General features: G+C 41.5%; 1 protein-coding gene across 3 annotated transcripts in view; it reads left to right on the top strand.

Moving 5' to 3' along the window:
- The first annotated feature begins 891 nt into the window (after positions 1-891).
- Topaz1 (testis and ovary specific TOPAZ 1) overlaps positions 892-12,952 on the top strand; it is a 43,218-nt gene continuing 31,157 nt past the window's right edge. For 2 of the 3 annotated variants that reach the window (XM_070017607.1, XM_070017608.1), the window contains exons 1-4: positions 892-3,315; positions 8,470-8,531; positions 10,164-10,288; positions 12,225-12,289. In XM_070017607.1, coding sequence (XP_069873708.1) covers positions 992-3,315; positions 8,470-8,531; positions 10,164-10,288; positions 12,225-12,289 — 2,576 coding nt within the window. In that variant the 5' untranslated portion in view covers positions 892-991. Of the gene's footprint in view, positions 3,316-8,469; positions 8,532-10,163; positions 10,289-12,224; positions 12,290-12,952 lie in introns of those variants that run through there. The other variant, XM_070017609.1, reaches the window with a different exon arrangement.

Below are 12,952 nucleotides of genomic sequence, written 5' to 3'. Positions count from 1 at the left end.
CCCCAATGAACCACTCAGAAGACCCGGAAAATGGCTTCAAGTGGTAGAGCTGAAGGGCTCAGGCCCCAGGCCTACCCAGGGTTCAAGCCCCACGACTGACGAAAGAAAAAATAAAAGCTACTCACCCATTTAGGGGTGATTGGGTATGGTGGAGCACTCCTGGGACCCTGGGCGCTTGAGAAGCTGAGGCAGGAGCCGATCTCTGACTTGCAAGCCAGACACCCCCACCCCTCCCTCACCCTCCCCGTCTCCCCTTACCTCTCTCCTCTCCTTACCCTATTCGCCATCCTTTTCCCTTTCTTCCCCCCTTTGCTTCTCAGTTCTTCCTTCCTCCACACTTCCCATCCCCTCGTCCCTCTCTCCCCCCTCCCTTCTTCTCCCTCCCTCATCTCTTCCCCCTCTCTTCCCCTCTCCTTTCCCCTGTACCCCTCCCTACCCTTTCTCCTCTCCCCCCTCACCTCTCCTCTCCCTCCCCCTTCTTGCTCCCTCTCTCTCCCTCCCTGTTTTACTGCTCCCTTATCAACCCCCCCCCCTTTTCTGGCTCCCTTCTTTCCTCCTCTCCATTTTTTCTTTTTTTTTACTACCTAAGTCCTTCTAGTCCATTTAAACTAATGTGAAATAATAATGGCTTTAAGGGGTTTTCAGCTTTTTTTCTTTTAAGAATTTATGTAGGTTTATATGGGGTTCCTTAATGCAAATGATGTCTTCTTTCATTTCAAAAATAGCTAAATAGCTACGAAGGGAAATAAAAATAGATGTCTTCATAATTTTTTTTCTTCTAAATTTTAAAACAATTTGTTATTGTTGTTGTTTTCCTCCCTCAAAATAAAATAATTTCTGGTCTGTTTTGTTGTTTGATTCAGCCAAGGGAAAAGCAAAAGTTACTGAAACCTCAAGCGATGATCCACAGCCAGGAGTAGACCTGGTCAAAAAAGAACCATTAACCAGTTCCGAATCTTCACAAACAGTGGAGTGCAGTGAATTAGAAGGTATGACTATCTTTGAGCCTGTGGCTAGGGATGGTTTGATAGAAGGTATTAAAAGAAAAATTCGAATAAAAAAAAGTAAAAGTTTAGAAAACCCACCTCTCACAATAACTGAAAATGAGTCCACACAAAATATGAAGGTTGGACTCCAAGATGATCTGTACATGAGTACTGCAAAATATTCTTGTAACAGCTTGTCGCCGGGAATAGAAAGTAGTTCCATTTTAAAGCTACATGATTCCAATAGTTTCCCCCATCATAATGAAAATGACCTTGCATATAAATCTGATGGTGGATATGTACATGTAGCAAAAAATCCCTCCAAGTTAAAGAAAGAAAATCTTAGGAGTCTTACAGAAAAGAATGACACAGATAGTATTCTTAAGCTCTCACAAATTGCAGAGAATCTGACAGGGGTAAATAAATTACTGCTTGAAGAAAGCGATTTGTACCAAGGGAAAAATAATGGCTTACTTTCCTGCCTTCAAAGTGAAAAAACTAAACATGCAATAGAGGAGAACAATGTTGGGAAAAGACCCAGGAAAAAGATGAAGTTATGTGAAAAAGAACAAACAGTTCTTGACATGAATGTGTCTAAGATGTGTAACAAGTCTCAGTTGATATCACAAGAAAATCTCACTACGGAGAGGAAAGACACAGAGCCCACCACAGAATCGAAAAAGAGTTCTTGCAAAGTTGTGAAGAAGATAAACCATAACACACATTCTCAAGGAGGTCATTTACTCAGTCTCCCAGAACCGGGAGAAAAAAAACCCAGAAGTCCCAGACCTCACGTAACTGCTGTATTTCAGGGAACCCTTGAACCCCTTTCTTTAAAAGAAGAAAACAAACACACTTCAGATGCCTCAGGAAGTAAAAAAATGGAGCCAGAAGTGTATTTCAAATCAGGGACCAGCTCTCTGGTGAAATTACCTACCCATCACCATCGTACCGAAAAGAGACCTTCCTGGGAAGATAAGAGAGGCGAAGCCGAAGAATCAAAGACAAGCTGCCAACGAACCATCCCGATGGCTGGCAAAAGAATTTGGCCTTGTTATTCTTGTGCTAGAACATCTGCCTACTGTTGGAAAACAGCTTCCTTCCCAGACTCCTCAGATTATTCCTTTCCTGGGTTTGTGAAGAGTAGTAGGCAAGGTGATTTCCTTAAACATTACACAAGCGAAACTCCGTTCACTGACTCCCCATCATTGTTAGAAAGTTCCTCAACAGAAAACAACACAGAGCCCCCAAGTAAAGAAAAATCAGATTCTCCTTTAGATTGCCTGGCTTGGGTTCCAGCGGTTTCAGCGGAAGAACCTGTCCTGGAAGTTACCAAGGACCCTGGGATCGGTGATAAAAAGATCAAGTCGGAGGAACCAAGTGGCAGAAATGGGTCAGAGGTGGTTTCTAGTACAACTGAAGACCCTCAGTTACCTACGGGGACTCAAAGCTCCACAGGAAATAAGAAAAAGGAGAGGGGAAATTTAACGAAACCTACTGTGACTGGCACCTCCCAGGAGGGCCAGGAAGCCAGTCATTCTACCAGCAAAAGTTTTCATCGAAAAGCCTGCATTGCTAAGCAAACACTTGTAATTCCGGACCTGGTGAAAATATTAAACACCGGACGGCTGACCAATTTTAAAATTCCTTTACTGAAGAATAAGAGAGGCAAAAGCAAAGAAGTCAATGCCAAGACATCAGAGAGAGAGGCTTACAGTCCCCTGGAGCTGCTGGACAATCTGTCTGGAACAGAAACAAGGCAGAATAGGAATAAAGAAAACATCTCCACAGCAACTTTAGCACCTTTGAACACACAAACAAGCGGGGCTCCAGGGCCAGCTTGTTCAAACTTGCTCTACAATAAGAATTCTTGTAGTATTCCTCCAAGCTTTCCAAAGAAAGGTGATAATCATAAACCACCCAAGCACATCTCTGAAGCAGGCAATATTGTTCCTCCTAAGGAACCTGTTTCTCTCACCATTGAAAAGAATACCTTTTCCTGCGATCCTGGGTGTAGAGAAGCTAGTTCATTCTGCTCTAAGAAACAAGTGACCTTCGAGCCAATAGCCACTAAAGTTAGTGGTAGGAAAACGACTAAAAACATTTCAGACAAAGTGGGATTTCCAGATATTTTGAAAGCATATGAAGACGATGTCCTCTTAATTGATGTCATTCAAGATGACCCAGACCTCTTTGGAGTCTCCAATGAAGGGGACCTCTCATTTGCTTCAGAGATCCCCAAAGTAAGCCAGGAACCCAAAGTTGCTGAAGAACAACAATCAGACTCCAAGCATGTGGAACTTCCAGAGAGAAAACCAAGTGAACTGAGGTACGCATGTCTTTTGGACAAATGATTGTTGGGGTTTCAAAATCACTATAACCTTAAGTTAAAAATCACTTGAGCTGGGCGCTGGTGGCTCACACCTGTAATACTAGCTACTCAGGAGGCATCTCGGTTCAAAGCCAGCCTGGACAGGAAAGTTTGTGAGATTCTTTATCTCTAGTAAACCACCAGAAAACCAGAACTGGTGCTGTGCCTCAAGAGGTAGAGCATTAGCTTTGAGCATAAGAGCTGAGGGACAGCACCCAGGCCCAGAGTTCAAGTCCTCTGACTGACAAAAAAAAAATCACTTGTTGATCCAGCTATTACTGGAGCTCTGTTATTTTTAATCTAGTTATTTATTACGTGTATTTATATAGTAAACATACTGCTGAAACCAAAAATATGCTCAAAACTTAAGAGACAAAGGGATATCTACATATACACATACATACATGTGTGTACATATACATATATACATAAATACACATATATATGTGTGTGTAACAGAACAAAAAATAGCCTTCAGAATCCAAGTGATTTGTGGAATAGCTTGAACTCAAAGCCTGGGCACTATCCCTGAGCTTTTTTTACTCAAGGCTAGCTCTCTACCACTTGAGCTACAGCCTAACTTCTGGCTTTTTCTGCTTACGTAGTACTGAGGAATCGAACCCAGGGCTTCATGCATGCTAGGCAAGCACTCTACCACCAAGTCACATTTCCCAGCCCTAGAACTGCTTTTTAAATTAGAGACTGCTTCTTTCAAGTGTTGGTTGGGTTTGCTTCATAGGTTCATTATTATAAATATGCAGAAAAACTTTTAGCCAAGTTACAAAGATTATTGCTGTGTATTTTAACCCTTTTTGTCATCTGTCGGACTTGAACTCAGGGCGGGGGTGCTGCCTCTCGGCTCTTTTGCTCAGGGATAGCACTCTGCCACTTTGAGCCACTCCAAATTCCAATTTTCTGATGGTTCATTGGAGATATGAATCTCAGACTCCTGCCTAGGCTGGCTTTGAATCGTGATCCTCAGATCTGAGTCTCTTGAGTAGCTAGGATGTCAGGTGTGAGCCACTAGTGCCTGGCTTTAACTCATTTTTCTATTGTTTGCATGTTACATTAAAAAAAATTCACTTAGGCTAGGAATGTAGCCTAGTGGTAGAGTGCATGTACAACATGCATGAAGCCTTGGGTTTGATTCCTCAGTACCACATACACAAAAAAGCCAGAAGTGGTGCTGTGGTTCAAGTGGTAGAGCGCTAGCCTTGAACAAAAAAGCTCAGGGACAGTACCCAGATCCTAAGTTCAAGCCCCAAGACTGGCAAAAAAAAAAAAAAATCACTTTTCAGGGGACAGAGAAGTCTTGGACATTTACTTTACTTTCCCTTTGGACATTTTTACAATTTAGACTTAAAAGTAGAAGTGAAAGTTAATTTTCACTGGAAAACAGCATGAACGTTTTCATGTTTTTAAAGGTGATTTTTAAAGAATTTTATTTTTCTATTATTGTTTTGCTAGTCCTGGGACTTGAACTCAGAGCTTTGGTGTTGTCTGTAAGCTTTTTCGCTCAAGGCTAGTGCTCTACCACTTGAGCCATAGCACTACTTCTGACTTTATTTTGGTGGATAATTGGAGATAAAAAGTCTCATGGATTTTCCTGCCTGGGCTGCGTTTGAACTGTGATCCCCAGATGCCTCCTGAGTAGTTAGGATTACAGGTGTGAGCCAACAGCGCCCAATGAAGGTGATTGTTTTAAATGATCATTTTATCCTCCCCTATAGGGCTACTTTGCCTAACATAACTTTAATGGAGCAAAGTAGGAATTTTCTTGCTTAGGAATTTCATCTATTCTGGTTGGTATGAAATTCATTTAATAGCATGTTTTGTTCAACTTTTACAATTCTTCAAGCTCTTATTTTTATTTCTACATTATAATAATTTCTGAAATATCTTATGAGCAGTTCAAAAGAAAAAAAAAAAAGAAAACTTCCCTCTAAGATTCAGTGGTACAGGACTTAAATTTATGCTTCAGAAAGTTAGGGCTCTTCCTCAGATAAATGTTTCTGTGTCCCAAATGGAAAGGTAAAAACTACATTTTCAACTGAGGTAGGTAAATGTGCCTATAGTACAGATAGGAAAAAAGAAAATGTCAAATACTCATTTCTTTTCCAAGGCCAAAACTTCAGTACTAGAGTGTGGATCTGAGCTTATCTTAATGATAAATCTAGTAGTTTAGTGCTTTATCAGTATTGTTTGAATCTAGGTTTTGGAATCTTCTCATTGCAACTGAAGAGCCACATAAACTTTGTTTGAAATTGGTTGTACAGCTTGAATTTGGAGCCTGGGCACTGTCCCTGAGCTCTATCACCCATATCTAGAGCTCTACCACTTTCGAGCTACAGTTCTACTTCAGTTTTCTGGTGGTTCATTGGAGATAAGAGTCTTGCAGACTTTCCTGTCCAGGCTGGCATTGACCTGCAATCCTCAAATCTGTGCCCCCTGAGTAGGTAGGATTACAGGTGTCAGCCACAGTTGTTCAGCTTGCCAAATAAACATTTTAGGCAAATTATTTAACCTTATCTGTGAGCAGAGAAAGTACTTCCCCCAAGGTTGTGAGGATTAAATCAAAGGATAATTGAAAGGAGTTTTAGCATACCAAAGGGAAGCTGTGAGAGCTTGTTTTAGCCTGGTTTGCTTTTGTTGTTGTTGTTGTTGTTTTAATCTCTGGATGGATACCTTGGAGAAACTGTCGATTAAAGGAAGAAGGACTTCTTTTGATGCACAATTGGAGAGGTTTCATTCTGAAATCAGCTGGCTCTACTACATGGAGCCAGAGGCAAGGCAAAATAAGGTGACTTCTGCTTGTGATAGTGGAGGCTGCTCACCTCTGCGCAGCCAGAAAGCGGAGAGAGAAACTGGAAGGAGGCCTGGGGCAAGGACACACCTCAAGTGACCTACTTCCTCATTTCCCACCCCCTCTCCATCATGACATCCGGTTACGAATTCATCAGTGGATCCATTCATGAATTAGATCAGAGCTCTCATGCGCTAACCACTTCTCAGTGCTTGGCTCTACCAGCTGAGGACCAAGTCTTCAAAACCTGAGCCTTTTGTCAGACACTTCCTATCAAACCATAAAGTAATCTATTGAAGCTGAGAGTACGGCTCACGGGGTCAAGCACCTGCCTACTAAGTAGGAAGCCTTGAATTTCCCCCCCAAAAAGAAAAGACATTATTGAAGGAGTTTTTTTTTTTAAGGTTTCTGTCTACTCAGGAGGCTGAGAGCTGAGTATTGTAGTTTGAAGCCATCAAGGGCAGGAAGTCCATGAGATTCTTAACTCTAGTTAACCACCAAAGAGTCACACATAGAGGTGTGGCTCAAGTGGTAGAGCATTAGCCTTGAGCAAAAAAAAATGGTCAGAGACAGCATCCCAGTGTTCCTAAGTTCAAGCCTCAGGAGTTGCACGCACACACAAAAAGTCTCCTTTGGAATACAGAGAACACATACTACATTTGTGTGTGTCTGCACGCACACACACACACACGTGCTAATACTGGGACTTGAACTCAGGACCTGAGTGCTGTGCTTTATTTAGCATTTGAACTCGGGGTTGGCGCTCTACCACTTGAACCATAGCTCCACTTCCAGCTTTATGCTAGTTGATTGGAAATAAGAGTCTCACAGACTTTCTTTCCCAGGCTGGCTTTGAACCACAGTCCTTAGATCTCAGATTCCTGTGTAGCTAAAATTGCTAAGTTTGCAAAAATGGAATGGTTGGTAATCATTTGAATTTGAGTTTCTCCCACATATGTGGTTTTCATTTGTTGAGCCTGTTGGATATAAAAACGCTTAGTCCTCAACCTATGAGTAGGTGTTTTTCTCATTTTATAGTTATGACTAAACAAAGAAGTCCTATTTGTCCCAGTTGACAGAGTAAGTAATAGAAGAGTATATGAATACAGGTTGGTCTAACTGATTTCTGTTACCTTAGCTTTTTGTGTGTGTGTGGTTTGGGGCTTGAACTCAGGGCCTGGGTGCTGTCCCTGAGCCTTTTTGTGCTCCAGGCTAACACTCTACCACTTGAGCCACAGTGCCACTTCTGGTTTTTGAGTGGTTCGTTGGAGATAAGAGTCTCATGGGGACTTTTCTGCCCTGGCTGGCTTTGAACCACTATTCTCACAGCTCAGCCTCCTGAGTAGCTAGGGTTTAAGGCATGAGCCACTGGCGCCCAGCTACCTTAACTTTCAGATTATAGTCTGTCTTATGAGACCGCACAATAACCAGCAAACCAACAAAAAAGTAAACACAAACTGTTCCAGTCTGCCTTCCTTTGACTTTGCCAGTGAGGCACACACACACATCTGAAAGCAGAAGTTGGAACACTCTTGTTGGTGTAATGCTTTACAACGTGTTGAAATGCTTGGTACGTCATGTGACATCCTTTCAAAGGAACTTATTTGGAATGGCAGGACTCCCTGACCCCAGTGACCAGGTTGAAAACCAAGTGTGAGATCTACAGAGGAGCTAGACACTGGGTCCCAGAATATTAACACCGTCCTGGAGGAAATGAGGATGTCATTAACTACAAAAGCTAGTGTTGGAAGCCAGGCACTGGTGGCTTACGCCTGTCATTCTAGCTACTCAGGAGGCTGAGATCTGAGGATTGTGATTGGAGGCCGGCCCAGGTAGGAAAGCTCATAAGACTCTTACCTCCAATGAATCACAGAAAAAGCCAGAAGTGGTGCTACGGCTCAAGTGGTAGAGTGCTAGCCTTGAGCAAAAGAAGCTCAGGGACAGCACTAGGCCCAGAGTTATTTGTTGTTGTTGTTTGTTTGTTTTTAAGCCAGGCACCGGTGGCTCACAGCTGTCATCCTAGCTACTCAGGAGGCTGAGATCTAAGGATCACAGTTCAAAGCCAGCCCAGGCAGGAAAGTTCGTGAGACTCTCATCTCCAGTGAACCACCAGAAAACCAGAAGTGGAGCTGTGGCTCAAGTGGTAGAGTGCTCACCTTGAGCTGAAGATCTGAGAGATAGTGCCCAGGCCCAGAGGTCAAGCCCCAGGACCAGCACACACACAAAGCTAGTGTTGAACAGGATTTAAAGAGAAGTAGATTGTTTTCAGAGACTGTTACAATGTTTGAGCTGTGTTTGCTTCCTGATAGAGAGCTTCCTGTATTGGACCCTGGATTGACGAAGTCAGAGACCTGTGTTGCTTTGTCTAAAGGTAAAACTGGATATTTTCAGAACTAGCAGTAATGAAATATCTATATATTCCCATTCTAGCCTAATAAAGATGAAGCTTTTCTTTTAAAGTTCATGTGCAGGGGCTGGGAAGGTGGCTCAGTGGTAGAACGCTTGCCTTGCATGCTGAGGCCCTGGGTTCGATTCCTCAGCACCACATAAGCAAAAAGAAAAAATCCGGTAGTGGCGCTGTGGCTCAAGTGGTAGAGCACTAGCCTTGAGCTGAAGAGCTAAGGGACAGCGCCCAGGCCCAGAGTTCAGGCCCCATGACCGGACCAAAAAATAAATAAATAAATAAAGTCCATGTGCACATCGACAGTTTACTCTATTCCACATTTGCTGTTTGTCTATTTTTGTCCATTTTCACAGATTTGATTTTTGAGAGCTTTTTCCATTTGTTTAATATATAACTTTGTATGCTTTAATCTAAAGAAGATAGGTAAATGACCTCAGCAATTTTTACAATCTTGAAATTGCAATGTGTTTCAAATTTATCACATTTTCAATTCTGAGTCATGAAAAATATATAATAGCCAGACATTGGTGGCGTGTGCCTGTAATCCTAGCTACTCAAGAGGCTGAAATCTGAGGATCATGATTCACAGCCATCTTGGGCAGGAAAGTCTGTGAGATTCTTATCATCAATTAAGTACCCAAAAAAGCTAAAAGTGGAGTTCTGGCTTCAGAGTTAGCCTTGAGCAAAAAAGCTCAGAGACAGCATCCAGATCCAGAATTCAAACCCCAAGGCTGGCATTAAAAAATTATAATAAACAACAAATCATAAGCATAAAATATGTAAATCTTTATAGAATTTTAACAATGTGAACATTAGTTTTGCTTTAACTTTCAAGCTTTAAAAATATTTTTAATGCCAGGCACTAGTGGCTCACACCTGTAATCCTAGCTACTCAGGAGGCTGAGATCTGAAGATCACAGTTCAAATCCAGCCTTTGCAGGAAAGGCTGTGAGAATCTTATCTCCAGTGAGCCACCAGAAAACTGAAAATGGAGCCAGGCTCAAAGTGGTAGAGTGCTAGCCTTGAGCCCAAAGGGCTCTGGGACAGTGCCCAGGCCCTGAGTTCAAGACCCCCAACTGACTTTATATATATAAACTACACATAAGATTCTTAAATATCTACTATCGAGAGAGAGAGAGAGAGAGAGAGAGAGAGTGTGTGTGTGTGTGTGTGTGTGTGTGTGTGTGTGCGCGCGTGCGTGCGTGCGTGTGTGTGTGTGTTCCAGTCTTAGAACTTAAACTCAGGGCCTGGGCACTGTCTCTAGCTTTTGTACTCAAGGCTAGCACTCTACCACTTGAGCCACATCTCCACTTCGGGCTTTTTTTGGGGGGGGGGTAGTTAATTGAAGGCAAGAGTCTCACAGACATTCCTGCCTGGGCTGGCTTTGAACTGTGATCCTCATATCTAAGCTCTCCTGAGTAGCTAGGATGTCAGACGTGAGCCACTGGCACCTGGCTATCAATTCTTTTCATACCACGTAGCAGCATTATTTTCGTAGTAAGGCTTGGCAGAGCCTGCAAAGTCACCTTTTAGAAGAGTCTCTGAATAACTTGCTTACTTTGCGTAAAGATGCTCTAGTTGAATATTATGTCTTTTCAGCAAATGAGATAAAATGTGATGCCAAAGGTGCAGATGTTTCCATTGAAGTAACTCGCGAGGCTGTTGAGAATGACAAATTGGGAGACCTCAGTGAACAAATGAAAGGGTCAGACATGGATGAAAAGGTACTAGGAGATCTTCTGCACTCTTTTATTTCTTAAGTCTTAAATAGTTACAGGAATTCAGCTACACACTGCTGTCAGGTGGCAAACATACCTACTTATTATTGAATAAAACAATCATATTGCTCTGGCCAGGGGATATGTCTCTTGACATTTTGCATAAACCCAGAGTTTCCCTAATCTGGGAGAAACAGGATGTACCCTGTGATTATATCTTCAGCCACTCGGCATCCTGAAATTCATGCTAATTACTCTGTAAGTCTTCCTAAGGAAAATGTTAGGCATTTTTCTCTGCCTCATGAAACATGAAATATTGAATATTATTTGATCTTGCCTGCAGTTCCACGGGGTTTTTTTTGTTTTATTTTGAATTTGACCTCATTTTATTGTCTTCATAAAAAAAAAGTTGGAATGTAGACATCATGATTATACTGTCTTCATAACAAAAGTTGGAGCTTAGAACTGGTTCACTTGCTCCTTTCTCTTTTTATCTCCACCCAGTTCAAAATGTTTGCATCTCTCTCTCTCTCTCTCTCTCTCTTTTTTTTTTTTTTTTGGTAGGTCATGGGGTTTGAACTCTGGGCCTGGGCACTGTCCCTCAGCTCTTCAGCTCAAGGCAAGCGCTCTACCACTTGACCCACAGCCCCACTTCCGATTTTCTGAGTGGTTTATGGGAGATAAGAGTCTAACAGAGTTTCCTGCCTGGGCTGGCTTTGAACTGCGATCCTCAGATCTCAGCCTCCTATGTAGCTAGGATGACAGGCGTGAGCCACCAGCACCCAACGCAAACCATTTTTTTTAACCTACTATATGATGAATTTTTTTCTTTTCATTGTCTATAATGATGTCATGTTTGTATAGTTGCATAAATAGCTATGATAATATAAACTTTGTTTAGTAAGTTCCACTATAGATGGACATTTGGTTTGTTGTAACTTTTTTTTGCTATTTAAATATTGCTGTATTACATATGTCCCTGAGCATAAGGCATTTTGCATATGTGCAAAAATCTTTGGATTAATTCCTAGAATTGTCAAATTGCCCTTTATAGAGATTGATTTCAGTTATACTTCCAACTACATTGGTGAGATGCCATTTTCTCCCCAGACTCATGAGTTGATGAGGTTTTTAAACTTTTGTCTCGCTTGCTGATTTTGCAGATGACTTTTAGTTTTCATTTTATATTTTTTATTTCATATTTCTATAAATATTTTATATAACTATGCTTAAAAACATGTTGCCTAATAAGAGTTAATTTTATTGTGTTCATGCCACTCTAAAAATAAAAATAGGAAGTGGCGCTGTACTCAAGTGGTAGAGCCCTAGCCTTGAGCTGAAGAGTTGAGGGACAGCACTCAGGCCCAGAGTTCAAGCCCCATGACCCACCAAAAAAAAAATAAAAATACCTGGCGCCCATGGCTCATGCCTGTAATCCTAGCTACTCAGGAGGCTGAGATCTGAGGATCCTGGTTCAAAGCCATACTGGGCAGGAAAGTCCATGAGATTCTTATCTCCAATTAACCACCAGGAAACTGGAAATGGCATTGTGGCTCAAGTGGTATAGTGCTTGCCTTGAGCTGAAGTGCTGAGGAACAGTGCCCAGGCCCAGAGTTCAAGCCCCATGACCAACCAAAAAAATAAATAAGTAAAAATGACTCGATTCCTTTTCTGAATAAAAAGAAATAAGTTTAATTGCTTATAATAAATAACTCATGTAAAATATATCAAAGCTGGGGTGTGTGTTAGTTTACATTGCTTTTTGTCTTCAGCCATGAAATTATTTTAAGTCATTAGTCATTATTTAAATTTATATAGATTAGAGTTATTTTTAGAGTTGGCCATAATCTGGCAACATTCTAATAAATCAGGTTGACCTCATAGTTTAAAGAGTGATACAGAGACATTCACTTCTACTTACTTAACTGTACTCTCCTCACAGTGTAGAGTTTCAGAGAAAGCAACTACTAAAGAAGAAAAAGAAAATGATTATGAAGTTTTCAAAAGGTCTGTAACATTTCTAAACATACCACTTTAAAATAGTCACTTATAAGGCTTGTTTATTGGAGGTGAGTCTCACAGACTTTCCTGCCTGGGCTGGCTTAGAATCATGATCCTCAGATCTCAGCTTCCTGAGTAGCTGACAGGCATGAGCCACCAACACCTAGCAACTATATTTTCAGTGCGATTCTTCAGAGAAAGCTCGCCATAGAATGTGTAGGGTTATCCTAGAAAGTCATCTTGAGACTTCATTTATACAGTAGTCCCTTTTTATCCACAGGACACAACATTCTAAAACCTGCAGTGGATGTCTGAGATTACACATAGTACCAACCTCTCTCTATAGTATACTTCCTCCTATGCATGCATATCTACAGTAAGATCTCATTCATAATTAACTTAGGCATAGTAAGAGATGAATAGCCAAGAAGTAATAATAGAACACAACAGGATACTGCAGGAAAAGGTATGTGAATGAGGAGTAACTGGATTGTTCTCACACTGCTTGGGGTGATGTAAAGGAAGCGAGATTTGTAAACATTGTGATGCCAGTCAGGCCGTTTTGTAATAGATGCTTGAATAAAACCAGGACAGATGATCTAATACCAGAAGTGGCTGCTGAGTGGCCAACTTTATGCCAAATGGATACTAAATAGGGTAATTCACCTG

The sequence above is a fragment of the Dipodomys merriami genome, unplaced genomic scaffold (assembly GCF_024711535.1).
Source record: "Dipodomys merriami isolate MVZ:Mamm:240054 unplaced genomic scaffold, mDipMer1.0.p SCAF_125, whole genome shotgun sequence".
In the NCBI taxonomy this organism is placed as follows: domain Eukaryota; kingdom Metazoa; phylum Chordata; class Mammalia; order Rodentia; family Heteromyidae; genus Dipodomys; species Dipodomys merriami.
The sequence above is the reverse complement of the archived record's forward strand: the minus strand, read 5'-3'. Positions and strand labels throughout refer to the sequence as shown.